The 17,499-nt window shown below is 43.8% G+C and overlaps 1 protein-coding gene across 2 annotated transcripts; it reads left to right on the forward strand.

Moving 5' to 3' along the window:
- Positions 1–78: 78 nt before the first annotated feature.
- Positions 79–7,101, forward strand: ZNF622 (zinc finger protein 622). 2 transcript variants are annotated; one of them, XM_052703794.1, is made up of 7 exons: positions 79–210; positions 1,773–2,389; positions 3,856–4,110; positions 4,827–4,989; positions 5,715–5,827; positions 5,936–6,079; positions 6,237–7,101. In XM_052703794.1, the coding sequence occupies exons 2-7, from the start codon at positions 1,783–1,785 to the stop codon at positions 6,362–6,364; spliced, it is 1,410 nt and encodes a 469-aa protein (XP_052559754.1). In that variant the 5' UTR covers positions 79–210; positions 1,773–1,782; the 3' UTR covers positions 6,365–7,101. The 2 variants fall into 2 exon arrangements, with proteins under 2 accessions (XP_052559754.1, XP_052559753.1); XM_052703793.1 differs by having other exon boundaries at positions 100–165.
- The last annotated feature ends 10,398 nt before the right edge of the window (positions 7,102–17,499 follow it).

Raw genomic sequence — 17,499 nt, forward strand, 5'->3', positions numbered from 1 at the left:
GATTGCCGATGTGGCGTTATTTCCCCGGGGCGGCGCGCTTGGGGCCGGCCTCCACGCCGGCAGGGGGCGCCAGAGGAGGCGGGGCGGGGCCTTGCCGGACGGAAGCGGCCGGCCCGCAGCTCGGACTTCCTGCGCGGCGCGGCGGCTGCGGCTCCACGCCTTCAGGTCAGCCGGCACGCGGCGCGGCTCTCTCGTGTCTCTGGGCGGCAGGTGCATGCTCCGGGAGCGGGGTGGCGGGCTGCCGCGGGGCACGGTCCGCCCTGGCTGGGGAGGAGGCGAGACCAGGCACAGCCAAGCGGATCCCGAGCCGGAGTCGGGCTGCTGCGGTCGCGGCTCGCTGCGGGTCGGACCTGAGTCGGCTCCCAGAGCCGCCAAGGCTCTCGGCTCTTTTTTTTTTTTTCCGTTTCTCTTCCGCGTTTAAGCTGTGCTGACGCTGCTGGTTCGAACGCTGAACCGAATGGCAGCCGGGCCTTATTGCCTCGTACCCGCCTGGCGAGAGCAGGGCCGGGCCCCTCCACGGCCTTCCGAAGGGAGACGGTCACCCCGGCAGGCGTGGCTCTGCGTCACCCCGTTTATGGCAGTAAAATACGGGTATACGTGTAGGTGGGGGAGGGAGGTGCTCCGGAGGTTGGGGTCCTTCAGCGGCAGACAATATGTTTGTAAGCAGTCAAGTAGGAATCCGCTTCTTGAAAACTGCTGTTTCAGACAGCAGCTCTCCATTCGCTTGTCCGTCACTGAGGAGTCTCCCTTTTGGCAGCTGCTGTTTTTCTCCCTGCTGTCAGACCCCTCTCCTCCTCACACGCCAATTCTTTTGTTTCTCAGATTAACCACGTGGAGTAGCTTTGGCAGTCTCCAATGTGAACACATTGCTTGGCTGTTTGCTTCTTTTACCGTGTTCAAGAGATTCCATCATTTTTTCTCTTACGTGTCACTAAGTACTGAAAAGGAAGGGGGTGCATAGGTTTAGGGAGAAGAACAGAAGTTGGAAGTCTCTGCCTTCGTGGTCTCCAAACTGATGGCTCTGCAGGACAAAGAATGTTGTGAACAGTGCACACACCAGTCCAGGATAGCTTGAAAGCTTTTTATTTTTAAAAGTAATAATTTTTTCTTCTGTCAAGCAGAAGTTCTTTACCAAGAGAGGGGTGAGGTGCTGGAACAGGCTGCCCAGAGAGGTTGTGGATGCCCCATCCGTGGAGGTGTTCAAGGTCAGGTTGGAAGGGGCTCTGGGCAGTCTGGTCTAGTATTACATGTGGAGGTTGGTAGCCCTGCATGTGGTAGGGGCGGGAGGGTTGGAGCTTCATGATCCTTAAGGTCCCTTCCAACCAAGACATTCTGTGATTCTGTGAAGGCTGTGGGAAGTGGAAAACCAGTGTCAAAGCAGGATTTCCCTTTTCTGTTTACTATGAAGTAATTGCAGGTCTCTTCAAAAGCCTGTAGGTAACGGATTGCAAGCTCGATAGGAACTTTTCACTTAAAGTAAGAAGGGCTGTCAAAGTACTGCTTTTAGGGCAGAAAGCCCTATTTTTGATCTGTCTGAGCCCTGGCAAGCACAGTGTGTGCTGAGTCCAGAGCTGGGCTGCTCCAGTGCCACTGCGGTACCAGAAATCTCTGATAACTACCTGATCCTCCTCATAGGCACAGTTATCACCAATGTTAGCAAATGTCACGATATCTCTTACGCTGCCTTACTTGGGTGCCATCCAGATGATGTCGGGTTGATTTTGTTGTTGATGTTTATTGGTGTGATTTTATTTATTTTTTTCCTTTTTTAGCTTTCCAGTAATGGCGACCTACACGTGCATCACTTGCCGTGTGGCTTTCAAGGACGCTGACATCCAGCGTGCCCATTACAAAACCGACTGGCACCGCTACAACCTGAAGCGCAAGGTTGCTGACATGCCTCCTGTCACCGCTGAGAACTTCCAGGAGAGAGTCTTAGCACAAAGGGCTGTGGCTGAGGAGCGGGACAAAGTCACTGCCACCTACTGCACGGTTTGCAGCAAGAGATTCTCCACCTTCAACGCCTATGAGAATCACTTGAAGTCCAAGAAGCACCTGGAGCTGGAGAAGAAAGCTGTTCAAGCCATCAGCAAGAAGGTGAAAATATTAAATGAGAAGAACCTGGAAAAGGGGCTCGCCGTGGAGAGTGTAGACAAAGATGAAATGAATGCAGCTATACAGCAAGCCATCAGAGCTCAGCCATCCTCATCTCCAAAGAAGGCGCCCTTACCTCCTAACCATGCAAGCAGCTCTCCAGTTCCTATGGAAAGCGCCAGTCCATTGCACAGTAAAGAACGAACTGAGAAGCCTCCGCGGCTACAATGGTTTGAACAGCAAGCAAAGAAGCTGGCAAAACAGGAAGCAGAGGAAGAAGAGGATTCGGAAGAAGGTAAGGCGGTAAGCGTGCTGTCAGTGGATAGCTTGGGGTAAGCTGTGGAGCTGTTTGTTTTGTGCAAAAGCTGCCTTTCATTTCCTTTAGAGGTGTGGCTGTTTTCATCACAGAACACCTTCCTGTTAAGTTTTAACAGAGCGTTTCAGGTCAGTTCACACTTGCAGGCAGAGGCTCTTCATTGCAGTGTCTGAAGAACCAGCCGCACAAGACACTAATGCATGTAAAGGCTGAATGTAAAGGCTGTTAACAATAAAAGCACCATCTTCTGTGTAAAGTTCCAGGAGAATTCCAGGGCTAACACAGGTTACCCTAAAACTATTCCTGAAAAAAAATCTAATGCTGTTTATTACTTTTGTACCATGGTTCACTTTCCTGCTCTGTTGAAGGGGGCTTGGAGTGCAGGTTTTGTTCTTCACTGCCCATCAAGATCAGAGGAGGAAATTTGCTCCTTAGCCTGTCGTGGGGTGGCACGGCTTCTCAGCACATTGGTATCTATAATAAAAATAGCTGAGGAAATGTCACCCCTACTGCCCTTTCTGCTACCTCACCCTCCCCACCTGTGTGTACAGCTCTGCTGAGGCCAGCCTGGAAGGCAGGCAACTGAAATAAGCAGAGCTGCAAAACTCCCAGAAAAAAAAAAGAGGGTAGTTTTAACCTGGACGCTGCCAGTGCTGTAGTTTGCAGTGCAGCTTGCAAATGCATCTATTACAGCATTAGAATGAGATGATTAAACTGTGTCAGTAGTTGGGGACAGGAATGAATGTAGTAGGAGCATGCTATTCCAGCTTCAGTACTGGAATGTAGATGAAGCATACTTTTCTCCTGGTGGTTGTAAATATCTGTCATATTTGGCAGTGGCTTTGTGCATTTACAAAAGGTCAAAATAAAGAAGTTAAGAAATAGTACTGCTATGGGGAATTCAAGCCCTTCCTGATGATCTTTGAACCTCTGGGGAATCTGCAGTTGCTTGTAGTCTGTATTGAGCATGGCAGTAGTTCTGCAAGCATGTCAACTTGTTAGTAAATCCTGGGTAACTCTGGTAGCTCTCTTTTTGTTAAGGATGGATATGTGAATGGGAGGTGTTTGCTGCTAAGTTGCTGCTGGAAATGAACATTTTTATGTTTGTGACAGAGCTGTATTGTTTTTAATGAGGCATGCACGTGTCCTTGTGCTGTAGCAAATCAAATGTAAGGCTTTGAAACTGCAGTAAAGCATTAATTGTTGAGAAAATGGAGGGAAAAAAAACTTCTTTATGAGCAGTCTTGAGTTTTGCTGTATGTTTTTACAAAAGGAAATGTTTTACTGGCAGTGATATAATCTTGTGCCTGGAAATAAGCATGTGGCACTTCTTGGAAAGAGTAGAGAACAGTATGTTCAATTAAAACTCATTTTTAACTTAATTGGTAAATACAGTGCTTGGAAGAAATAAGTAAATAAATATTTCCTAACCTTCCATTTCAAAGGCTGGGAAGACATGGATTCTGATGAAGACTTCGGCTCTGAAGAAGAGATGGAAGTTGTGGGAGAAGAGGAGGAGAAGCAAGCAGAAGCTGAAAGCACTTGCGCCATTGGGGCCATACCGGTCACAGACTGCTTGTTCTGTTCCCACCATTCCAGAACTCTCACGAAGAATGTGGCCCATATGACAAAAGTTCACAGTTTCTTCATTCCAGACATAGAGTACCTTGTGGATCTCAGAGGACTAATAAAGTACTTGGGTATGCCTGTAAATATCCTCTGATTTTAATTGGGGTAATTAAAGACTTACTGCTTATTTTTGCTTGGATACAGCTTAAAGTGTGTTTGGACATTGCTTGTTTGGATTTTATTTTTTTCTTCTTGCACATCAAGAGGCTGTCTAGTTTAGCTTTTTGTTATAGGGTTTGCTAGGGAGGGTGAGAGGAAAACTGTACTGTGCAAGCATGTGGTAAGACCCTGTAGGTCTTATATGTTGTTCTAATGCTTGAAGATGTTTTTCAGCTAACACAAAACTGAGGATGAAACTCAATTGCTGAAGTGTGCATTTGAACTGTTTTGTACTGGGTGAGGTTCTGAATATCTAGTGAGTTGTAAGTGACTCATCCATTGACAGTACCAGTGAGTAAAAGCTAAAAGCTGTGCAGAAAATGTCTTCCTTGAAGTCTTGATGAGAATAAATTAGTTTGGAAGTATTGCATAGAAGGATGTATTGGAGGCATGAAATGTTTTATTGAGAATACATGGTGATCCATACCTTGTCATATGAATTCTTTCAACATTAAGGCTTTGTCCCTTATGCCATATGATCTAGGCATAGGAACAGCAGGAAATGAAGGACTCAAGGCTCTTCCTCTGTCTCCCTGCCTTCAAGCTGGGAAGCTTACATCACAGAGCTGTTAATTACTGAGTAGACAGGCTCTGTTCAGACTAATAAGTGTCACTTTTTTTTCTGCAGGAGAGAAAATTGGCGTTGGGAAAATCTGCATCTGGTGCAATGAAAAGGGAAAGTCCTTCTACTCTACGGAAGCAGTACAGGCTCACATGAATGATAAAAGCCACTGTAAGCTCTTCACAGATGGAGATGCAGCTTTGGAATTTGCAGACTTCTATGATTTTAGGTAAGGATGCTTTTCAGTTGAACTTTTCATCAGAATCTCTTACTAATTTTTAAAATTTAGTCCTGTTCCTAATTTAGATGCTTAGTTTGTGTTGGTGCTTTGCCACCTTTCTAGATTCGTTTAACAACGTGATTGATTCTTCTGTCTGTTGTAGGCATATTAATGCCTACATGAAAATACATTTTCAATTCTGTTTTGTCTATTTGTTGTTACTGTTTAGATTTCAAAGATCAAAAAAGATCATAAAAGGATATAAATGCAATTTCTGTTACCTTTTAGGTAGATTTTAGGCTTACAACATACTCAGGATTTTTTTCTTTTAAGCAGTTGGATTTGAACAGGATTGTTATGGTGTAGAGGCCTCTTGTTGAACTACTTTTGGTTCTCCTCAGCTGTGATCATTTTGGTCAGAAACGGCCTCTGTTGTAGTGAAGTGCTTCCATTCATCAGTTGTGCAGAACTGGTGGCTTTTCAGGATAAAGAGCTGTTAAGCGTGTAGTAACAGAGCCATACTGGACTGTAGAACTTTGTGGAGGAAGGGATGACTGTCATCAGCCTTTGTTCAGGAGATGATATTACTGGATAGAACACTCAAACCATGGTTGATGACATATGACAGTACTTGGGACTTGCTGTAGTTGTGGGTGGTGGATCTTTTGTGTATTGGGTGTGGATAACTGTGGCTTCTTGCCACGTATAAAACATATACTACTGCTGCTCCCCAGGAGCAGTTACCCTGATCACAACGAAGGGCAAGACATGGAGGTACCTGCAGAGCTCCCAGCTGAGAGAGAATTGGAATACGATGATGACACCATGGAGCTGATCCTCCCTTCAGGTAGCACAGCATTTCTCAGCATTTGTCCTTCACGCAGTTTTGTAATATTCTTGATGATCATTTGTCAGAAGCAGCATCATTATGCTTAATCTTTCCTCCTTTGAATAGGTGCGAGAGTGGGTCATCGTTCTTTAATGAGATACTACAAGCAGCGGTTTGGTCTGTCAAGAACGGTGGCTGTTTCTAAAAATAAGAAAGCAGTGGGTCGGGTGTTGCAGCAGTACAGAGCTTTGGGCTGGACAAGCCAGACAGGTAAGTGACGTGTTGAGGTTTTGGCAGAAAAAATGAAAAAAACCTTGCCAGTATGGAGAGAAAACGTGCTGACTTAATTGCAGAACTCTAATCTGTCTTTGTAAGTAGTAACCCTGCAAATGTGTATCTGTCTTTCTCTTCTCCTTCCTCCCTGAAGGGGCAGCCTTTGCTCAGAAGCGTGATATGCAGTACTTGCAGAGGATGAAGTCCAAGTGGATGCTCAAGATGGGAATGAGTAACAACGCTACAAAGCAGATGCATTTCCGGCCACAAGTTAGATTTTGAGTACCCCGAAGAACTGCCTGCAACAGATTTTAGGAAGGGGGGTTTGGTGTTTCTGACCTACGGATTCTGTTATTAAACTGGACTCGGTTTGTAACAGGTGTCAGTGTGCTGGCATGTTTCCCTGTCTATGAGATGATGTCTTGCAGGATGCCTCTCTTCTGTTGAAATGATGGTTCACCTAACTTAAAGTGTATTTAATGAAATGTATGGCAGAGTAATAACCACAATGAACGAGGATGTGTGCATCCCGTCTTTGTGAAATACCTTTCTGTAGGGCAGCTGACATTGTCATTCGTATGAATATCTTGAGTTTCCAGTTCTGTGAAACAATTGAGGCCAGAATAAGATCCTCAATCTAAGAGTCAGTGTATTAAAGGTATGTATTTGTTGTGCTAGACATCAACTAGCTGGGTCTTTGGGACTTCTGTCCGGCACCAGCAAGGTGAAAATTTGAGAGCAGAGATTCTGGGAAGATTGAGTGATAATTATTTGAAGAAATACACTTATGGAGAACACAATTGCACGATGAATTTTGCGTCTGGAAGTTGACTTTACTTGTTTAATGCTCCAGCTCAAAGCTTGATTAATAACTTATGGTGCAATTGGTTTACATTGAAGTTCAGGAATTTTTGTTACCTAAAAACTGCTCAGAATTACCATAACGTGCAGGTGAATGTCAATCTGAACTTCTGATGATTTGTTAAAAATTTCCTAATAAAAACTGTCGTTAATACTGATATCAGCTTCTGTTTTTCCCATTGAGTACTTCTGTTTCTTATGATCTTGCTGAAGTAAAGTGACTTGAGATATGTACTGGGTGAAATGGGGCATTCTTCCTTCCAGAACTGTTCTTTGCCACTTGAGCAAATGACCTGTTACAGATCAGCGCAGAGAAAACTTGCTTGTTAAAGAGCTCAGGCTTTGGTGCTAGCACTGATCTTGGTGTTGTAGATATTAAAGGCTTCAGTGACCTTACCAAGCTCTTGTGAAGAGGTGGGCAATTACGCACAGACTGTTGGCTAGCTCATGAAGCCCCTAAGTTGTTAAATGTATGCCACTGGAAAATTGCTGTGTCCATTCATCATGTCAGCTGCAGCTGTTTACAGTCAGATTGCTTCCACACTTTTAAGATTTTTCTGCACTCCATTGCAGTGGCTTTGATTGACATGATTTCAGCACCAGAGCAGTACTCGTGTAGCTTATAGAACATCTGAAGCTTGCATTAAGTGTGAGGCTTTTGCCTCATAGGTAGTTGTACTAAGCATAGCTTAGTGTGGTTGCTGATGCCTTTGAGGTGTGTATTGAGGAGGGTAGGCAGAAATAATGGGACAACTGATGAGATGATACACAACTTTGAGTCCACAAGGTTCAGGCTGAAGGTGCGTAGATTTTGCTGCCCTCCTTAATGTGAACGGGCAACCAGAGGAAAGTGCTGTTGTTGGTGCAGACTCATCCCCAGCATCCCGTTGCTTAGGAAAGGATGGGGATCTGAGTGCCCTCAACAGTCTGGTTTGGAAAGGTATGCAATGTGAGAAACCGTGGTTGTTTGCCAAGTCACAGGGAAGATGAAATAGGCAGTCTGTAATGTATCTGTCTGTGGCTCTGTTCTGTACTTCCTATTGTCACTTAGAATAAAATGGAGCAATAACAGGGAAACATACCGATAGACTGAAGGAGGAGGGTAGTAGCTCTGCTTAATTCCAAGATGAAAACAGGTGCCTTGGAAAACCAGCAGAGGGCATAGGGTAGCCTTTTCCAGTCTTGCATTTACTATGAAAAGGAAGTGTAGTATGAATACATTCACACAGAGTACTGATAGAGCAAGGGAGCAAAGTTCAACACAACTAATATCTTCATTTAGGTCCAGGGAGAGCACTGTTAGTAAAGGACAGTAGGAACAAGTATGTAGATTATCTGCAGTATTCAGCAACAGGCTGCAGTTGCAGGTACTCCAGCTTTGTCAAAATGTCTGAGAACATTTTTTATTAAATGTGCTTCATAGTATTACTACTTGTTTGGTCAGCTGCCTAGCCTGAAAACTGTACAATGGATAGCTGAGAGCAGCTTTTTGTTCCTTGCCACAGAAGGAACTAGATTTCCAGCTGTGCCAAAGCCTTCCACTTGTACTCTCCTGATCTGACCTTGTGCTTTCTGGCTCTTACTGGCAGAATGAGAAGAGAATGAAGTCTAGGGGCAACTAGACTTGAGACAGACTGCAAATGTAGCGGGCACTCTGAGGCAAGAATTTCATGGTATGGTTGTGGGCGTGCTGTTCCCAAAGGGAGGGGGTTATCCCTTTTCAAGCTGGTGCATCAGTGGTGGGAAGAGCATAGCAAAGGTATTTCAGTTTGGGGAAGGTTGGATGTTCTGCTGCTTGTCCTGTAATAACTGCGCATTGAAGTGGTCTTGATGCTGCATCAAGCATTGCAGGGTAAATCAGCACAATGAAAGAACTGTTGAAGCTCCTACAGTACATCTGCCATCTCCTTTTTGGGAGTAAGACTTCTGTTGTAAGTATAAGATATCTAAAAGACAGAGCAGTTCTAGAAGGGAAAATGTGTATTATCTGGAAGGGCAGAGCGAAGAGTTGATGGGATGCGAGTAGCGGAGATGCAGAAAAGTCAGATAAGTACAGCATCCTAACAACTTACCACACTGAACTTGCAAATCAACAAGTAAAGATCTGTTTCAAGTGAGCACTTGCTTTAAGAGTGTGTTATTGATCCATAATTGGTTTCCACAAGCTGGAGGACCAAATGTAAAAGAGTTGGACTGTTGCCCAAGTAACATCTGGTGCTTGAGGGGCATCAGAGTGAGAATCCTTGCTACAGCTTTTAGGAGGGATTTTTTTTTTTTTTTTTTTTTTTTTAATCTATTAGAACTGAGGCAAACTGTGCTAATGGGCTTTGTCTGCTCAGGGGTTTGGTTACCTTGCTGTGTGCTGTCTGTATAAAGCTGCAGGTGAAAAACTGCACTTCAGGTGAGGTTATACTGTTACGACCCACAATAGGCAAGAGGTTAGAGGTAAGCAGCCATAGCTGGAATATAAGTCACCAGACTGTCCTGAATCCCTGCAGCTGACAGAACCTGGGTAGCTGAGATGGCAAGCTGATGGTGCTTCATGTGTCAGAGCAAGCCAAATAATCTTTTTTCAGCAATCTGATCCAAAAGAAATGTCTGCTGTCTCACCCACTACGTCCCATACTACCCCTAGTAAGATGCAGCAGCCAAGAGCTTCAGAAATGCCATCAGCAGGAACAGGAGACCTGTAACCAGTTTGGTGTTAAAGATTTCAACATGCCCATGGTACAACACTAAAAATAGAATAATAGATGCTGGCTGAGCCTGGAAGGGAACCAGAATCACTCTCCTCTGAAAGCAGTCAGCACTTCCCACTGTGATATTATATGAATTGTCCCAAAAGTGAAAAGAGATCAGGAAACCAACTTTTAAATAGCAACTTTACCACACAAATATTTGTTATATTACACGGTATGCATTTGTACAGTTCTCTGATGCAAGAAAAAGGTGTCCAACACTGAGATATACTTTGCATCATTTATAACACTTGTATTGGAAACTTACTTGCAGAGCATTTGCAGGATAAATCACCTAATCCTATGTGTAAAAATGGGAGGCTTGCTATTCCTATGTCATGCATTAGCAAACAAAAGTCCACATGTTCCAGGGCACAGAAGCACAAGTTCGCATTTTCAGATGACCTCCCATCTTAACATTCCTTAACTGAAGGATCTTCAGGAATCAGGTTTGGGTGGAATTACCAACAGTAACTTGGGAGACAAAATCAGCAGTGACAAAAACTAGTGTGTTAAAGCTATTCTTCCAGTTCAGTAAGGGCTTTTGACGCATACCTGGAAGACCTCGCTGGAAGTTTACAAAGCTGAGTGGCTCAGTTAGTAGTTGCTAGATGAATAGAAGCTGCATTTGTACAACAAAAGACTAACCCAAGCACCTCAGACACCTAAGAAGAATGCTGCAGGGTAGGCTGTCACTCAGCTGCGGGCCCATTTTCTGGGAAGCTGGGAGGAAAAACGAAGTCTCAGCATGCATGCTGTGGCTTATCTTTTAAAGTGCTGCAGAGAGGGTCTCTGCATGTGCAGCACACTAGTACCAGGCTCTGCAGCTGATGAAAGTGCAGCTCTAAACACTAGCTGAGGCCTGAGTTCAGTGTCCTCGCCTCTGTTATTTCAGTTTCTTTCAAGCCAAGAAAGAAGGCATGCTTGTAAACCTCGAGGCCAATTTGCCTTCTTACTTTGCTCCCCCTCAACCAAATCCCACTATGCAAAAACAATTTTGTGTTTCCCATCCCAGCCAATGCCTGTTAACGACTTGGCAAGGTCTCTGTAGTCATCTATACACATCTTGGCTTCTTTTTTTTCTGGCATGGGTACTTTCCACCCTTACATTTCTGCTCTTTACAGCCGTGAAAGCAATCTGGATTTCCTGGGCAAGATCTGCCTTTGATCTCACACAGTTCTGCTTCACTGAACTCCACTTGTACGTTAATGGGTGGGGCAGCTATGTGTCTGCTTATGGCATGTGGCACTGAATATTTTGGGGTAATATTTATTGAAATGTTCTGAACTCCTGATATTTTCTGACATCAATAATGGACGCAGTCATACCTAGTCTCCTTAATTCTCTGCAATTGTCGTATTTCAATACTCTCTGTTGTTCAAGTCACTGTATTTTAACTAATTTACTCTTGATGAAGTGTGTGCTTTCAAAGTACAGAAGATGAGGAATAGTTTCAGTATTTTTTTCACGAAGTTGTAAGCTGTACCTACTGGAATTACCCTCATTTGGCCATAGACCAAGAATAAACACGGGCTGTTGTTTTTATTCAAACAGTGTATGGTAAGCTGATCCCACACAAAAGTGCCTGGTGAATGGCATGATCTGTTTTCTTCTTTAACAGAGGACAATTGCTAGCTACATCTTTTTTTCCCCACTGGCAGAAGGCTCTCTGTCCCACAGAGAAGTGAGTTGTAAGATGCAGGGCTCTGTCTGTCATCCTTGAATGCTTTATAGAGAATTGCTAACAGGTCTCATTAGAAGCCCTATAGTTCATGGTACAGTCTATTTTTGTCTGTGTACTTGTCCACCTAGCTGCAGAAGTGGGCATGTTGTGCTTTGGTTTGTCCCTGCCTCTTCCTGCAGTGAAGTGAATGTGGTTCTAACTGCAACACAGCCTCTGGCAGAAAATAATGGAGTGTAGGATCAGCACAGTCCCATGTTTGCCTGGCACTACTTACAGTGCATAGAGAGAGGACTGGTAGACTCAGCTGAGACTACATCATTCTCTAGCAAGGAGCAACCAAGAGCTATCTAATGCAGCATCTCACCTTGCCCCCGAGCCTGAGCACCTGTATCGGTTGTGGTCTACATCACAGAGTGCTCTCCTGAGGGCAGGTGTTTTTCAGACAGCTGAATGGATTTGAGTGTTTAAGTGCTTGCAGGAAAGTGCCAATTTTTGAATTAATAGGCCAGCTGTTCAAATTCTTTGTTACTAGGTAGCTAAACACAGAAATCAGCCGTATGTCTTAGTAGCTTTATTTCAAATGTCTTGGTCTTTTGGCCCTACCATTCATCCTTTTTTTTTTTCTTTTCTTTTCTGTACAGTGGCATAGCTCCAATAAGCAATCCCAGCACAGTCATTAGGAATAGCTGAGGTGCTGTGGGTGAGATTACAGCCAAAGCAATATGCTCATACATCAGTTACTCTGGGTCACGTATAGAGGAAAATAGCGTCAGAAACTGCAGTCATTCCACCTAAAACACTTATCATGTCCCAGCAGCAAGATCATGTGTACATAAGAGGCCACCGAGCAGACCAGGCACTGTGTAATTTAAAATTCCACCTGTTCTAACAATGGTGGTACCCTGGTGCTGTGCACTTGTGCTGCTGCCTGTAGCACCTTGTTCTCTTTGGCATTTCATGATGGGAGTAGCGCCCACAGCTGAGTATGGTAGCCCAAAATGTCATTTTGTTCCTTAACACCAGCCCTATTAGGAGATCAAATTTAAAAGAAAATAAAATAAGCCTTTCGATGACTCTAGCAAACAACAAAAGGAAATGGCATAGAAAAATAACTTTTTTTTTTTTTAACAAGTTTTGCCTCCTGCAGTTTGTATGAGCAGAGGTGGATCACAGCTTGCATTCCCTTGTGCCCACTGAAGCAAGACATTCTAGCATGCAGACTCCTGAACTTCCAAGCCTGTATATATGCCTGTCTGTGACAGCTGCAGCTATTAAGGGGAAATCATTCAAGCAGAGAAAATAAATAAATCCTCCATTATTCTGCATAATATTTTACTGGCTCATTGACTTTGCTGAAATACTCTAATTTGGACTGGTTTGGCTGGTGATGTCCAGCAGCACGCAGAAGTAACCATGCCAAGGGGTGAATGTCACACAAATGCTCAAGTCATGTGTTGGGAACATCCAGTTCAGTGATGCTCCGCCTGCCTCTGTGGTTAGTAGCTTTTATGGACGATTTTAGCTCTTTCAAATCTTCATTCAAAAGGAAAACAAAGCAAAAAGCCATAAGATTAAAAGGCAACAGTTGCCTTGATGGACTTATCCTGCTTTGTATTTTTGTTTCAAAGCAGAATTACAAGATCAGTTCCTGGGCTTTCCCCCCTCGTTAGCACTCCATTCTTGCTTTTCATTAGCTCCCTGACAGTACCTCTTGGAGTTATCGGAGTAAAACAATGAAATCTGCAGCGAAGCTTAAGGAGTTTGGAGGAAAAGAAGCTGTGTAATGAGAAAAAAAGGATTTTTTGCAGTCTGAGACCCTCGTGCACTGAATATGACAGGGTTTGCAGTCTGCAGTACAATCCCAGTGGATCTCTGAAGGTAGTATTTACAGAGCAGATGCTTAATGTTCTGAAAGCCCATTGAAGAATCAGGTAAAGTGTTCCTAAAAACGAACCAAATGCTTTAGAAATATATGAGCTGTAGCCACTTCCAGCTGTGGAATTGGTGACTGGTTCTCAAGTAGACGCTAGCTTCTTTGATTTAGTTCTTTTTAACTTCTCCGCTTCTCTTATTTATTTGTCACTGCATACACAGGGCTTTTGCTTTTTTTCTCTGTGCTGTGAATAGCTATTTTATGGAGCCATTGAGCACCAGACTGGAACTCCATCATTAATACAACAGCATCAATTCATGAACAAGTATCCAACAGGCTTCACAAGACTGTCTCCCTCCTTTGCCAAGGTGATGATATTGCAAAAAGCCTCATCATTCTTCTACATCTGTTTATCTTCCCTTCTGATGTGCCCTCTGGAATAGAGCTACAAATCAAGTTTACAGCAAGAAAAAGGCACGCGTATCCAGATGGAATGAGAAGAAATGTTTGCAGAGGGACCAAGGTCTCTTCTAAAACACAGAGAGCCACACAACACTGAGGAGATTCTTTTCCCCAGAAGGTTTGATTTTTGGAAGCATTCTGCTTCCAGCTGGTCTTTCAGATTTGTATTACTTACAAGAAGGATTTTCGTTGCTCAAGTAGTTCTAGTTATCATGAGACATTCTGTCACCTGTTGTGCTCCTCCTGATGTCTGTTGTCTTTGTGTCTCCTGTATTTGGAGACTGAAATACAGACAAATACTTCTCATTTAGTCATGGCATCTGTCACTCAGGTGGATGAGCTTCAGCAACCCCTAAGCTTACTTCTGTTTCCTATTTATTTAGTTGCAGTAGATGCATATCTTTGTGAAGACCCAGTACTCTGAGGATGGTTTCAAGAGAGACAAACCATTTATTGTTTTTTTTATGTAGTTTAGTACAGTGATTGATTTCTCACTTCCAAAAACTTGTTACAGATTTGTCCGGAGGTGTAAATATTTAGATAACGACAAGCTATCTTGCAATAAGTTCCTTGTCCATCAAACAGTCCACCCATCAAATCCATAACTTACCATTTTGGAGAGAAGGGTGTTTTCTGGGCAAAGGCCTTACTGAAGTCCAGATAGATGACATCAGTGACTCTTTCCTTGTCTGCTGATGCAGTCATGCCATCATGAAAAGTGACTAGGTTGGTAAGGCAGGACCTGCCATTGGTGAAGCCATGGTTATTCCATATCACCTCCCTCTCTTCCACATACCTTAGCATAGCTTCCAGGAGGATCTGCTCCATGATGTTCTCCAGCACTGAAGTGAAGCTAACAAGCTCATAGTTCCTGGGGTCATCCTTTCTACCTTTCTTAAAAGTGGATGTGACATTGCCTTTTTCCGGTCACCAGGGACTTCACCTGACCGCCATGACTTTTCAAGATAGACTTGGCGACTACATCAACCAGTTCCCTCAGGACTTTAATTCCTGACAGCAGTCTTAAAAATGGTGCAGGCAGGGCTCATGGGGACTTACGTCCCCTCTGCTCTCTTTTCTTCTCACTGAGCTGTTTGCCCAGGATTGCTTCCAATTTGCCCTCACATGGGTGACAAACTGGGCAGATGGCATGTGGGGGGCAAGTGGATGAAGCATCTCGCATTCAAAGAAACAGCCTCGTTACTTTTTCTTGAGCTGGTGCTTTACACAAGCTGAACAGTTCTAATGTTAGCTGCTGCACCATCTGGGAGCGAACAGTGGCAGCGGATGCACTGGGGGTTGTGCCCTCCCGTGGCAACCCTGCCATGAGCACTCGGTTCCCACAGATTGCACCTGTGCTTGCCACTTCTCCCTCAGCTCCCCTCCCAGTTTCACACTGTGCCTGCTCCTTCCCTGCTCCCTGTCTGTCCTATGGCGATGCTGAGGCTTCCACCAAGTGCCAGGCTCCTCGTTTTTTCACCTGAGAGCAAACACAGGTGAGCCTTTGCATGGCAAGCAGAGATGTGCTCAAGGTCTGAAAAAGAATCACTAGGATGCAATGGTTCAAATCCCGTAGCCATAAAACCTCTGTAATCTTAAAGGAAATTACAGCTTCTCCATCCAGCACACCTTCCTCGGCCTCCAGCAGAATTGCAATAGCTTTTAGATTTGTTGCCCAGTCATAGATGCCAGTTTTTCCTTTTTATCTCCTCTCAGTACTGTCATCTTGTGTGATTAAATAGGGATCAGTGGTGTCACTGCATGAGATAAAGATAGCTTAGTCACAGAGCACATGCTGATTCACCTTGGCTGGCTTTTATTTGGCTTCCATCATCAGCATACAAAGCTTTACTAACAATATTCATGAGGCAAGGGTTTCATCTCACCTGGAGCCTCGTTCTGTAACTGATAATGAACTTAAAAGTGTTCATACTGAAAAGATAGCCCTGTAAATCAGAACCTCCTTTTGCATATTAGCATGGTTAAGCAAGCTAAAATCAGTTGATGAATGAATGGAAGAAGCGTGAAGTATGGAACATGAAGAGTGATGCTGATCTAGCTGATAGACACAAGTTATTTGTGAATGGGAGCCATGCTAAGTACTCTGTCACAGTGAGCATGATGATGTGGATTCAGTGCCCAGGTGTTCCTCTTCACTGATGCCACTTGGTAAGGACTGTATTTGTGATTCCCAACAGCATCACATGTGATCTGGGCAGGTAAGCAGGCTCCACACTCAACAGTAGAGCTATGTCCACTGCCCTAACTTTTTCTCTGCATGGTTTGTAGAGTACAGTACACTCTTTTTTGGAGACAGAAGACCAAGGAGTACTGGAGAAATCAGCCAAGAGACTGATCATCCTAAGGAACTACACAAAATACCTCCAACCTCACCGGAAAATCTCCTCTGAGATCTGGGTTAAATAAAGGAAAAAAGCCCATGTCCTTTTGCAGTATTTTAACAGCATTAATGATGACTGCTCTTCTTGATGACTGTCCTGTTAAACTTCTCACTGTTAAACTACAGAACTGCAGCACTAGAGTATGTTCAATCCTCTCAGAAGGTACTACAAAACAACCCTGAGAAAATGACAGACAATGCAGAATTACAGCAGACATGATCAACAGGATTAAAATTAATATGTTGATCACAAGAATCAGCCTCACATACTGAATTACATGTTATGTTTTTTTTTTTATATATTTTTTGGAAAATCTGTTCCTTGCAAGCCCACAAGCTTAATGTGAGGATGCAGGAGTGCATCCAAGGTAAGGGAGAGGAATATTAATTTTCTTACTACAGTCTGCTTTAAAGTTCATTGGTGCTGCAGCTTGAATGATGAATCCAAACCTTAGGTTCAGATTGTTTTCCTTCTAAATAGGAAGAACTCCATGCTCTTGTTTTAATGGCCTAATCCATCCTGTTGAATTCTCTATTCACTAGAATACATACCTGCAGCACTGCAGTCGGTTCAGTCTTTTCAGATGAGAGACTACAAAAAGCTTCTTTCACCTCCCTCCTGTTACTGTAGAGGCTTATGAAGGTTGACACTGCACGGACCAAAGATGCATCTGCTACCACTCCCTCACTTTCTGGTAGCTGGTTCTGGCAGTGTTGATGGCAATTACTACTCAGTATCACATTCTCCACTCTCTTAGTCCTCTATCAAAAAAAAAAAAAAGAAAGAAAGAAAGGGAAAAAGATGCAATATGGCAGAAAAGTTGCATGGATTTTTATGAATATTTTCATGCATAGTTGGGCTGACTTCTTTCCTTCTACATGGCTCTGAAAAAAGCCATGAAGAACCAAGGATGCCTCAGTGTCACAGAGGCAGGTTTTAATATAAACCATGTCTTAGCTCTCCAACCCAGCCACTCTCAGTGAGGTTGGCTGCGAGGCCTAACATCTCACAAACAAGCACAGTGTGCCTGGCATCACTCCCTTCTGCTGAGCTTTTTCTTCAGTCACCAGTACAGGCAATAGGAGATTGCCTGTGCTGATACTGATACAAATACTTGGCAGTCTCTGAGCCTGGCCATTTTCAATGACTCATTCTCCTCATATTCCTTCGGCAGTCATGTTCCATTTCTGCTACTTCTGATTAGCTTACTTCCTTCGTTAGGGATTATTTTCCCCCTAGACACATAACACATGTTTACATACCTTCATGTTTTCATCTGTCCCACTCCCACCATGCACACACGCAGTTTTACAAGATCCATACCATCATGCTGGTATTTTGCAACTGGAAGTTCTCATTACCTCCATGTTTTGTATCTTTCTATGCTCCTTTTCCA

This window comes from Tympanuchus pallidicinctus, unplaced genomic scaffold, assembly GCF_026119805.1.
Source record: "Tympanuchus pallidicinctus isolate F22 unplaced genomic scaffold, pur_lepc_1.0 scaffold5, whole genome shotgun sequence".
Lineage (NCBI taxonomy): Eukaryota > Metazoa > Chordata > Aves > Galliformes > Phasianidae > Tympanuchus > Tympanuchus pallidicinctus.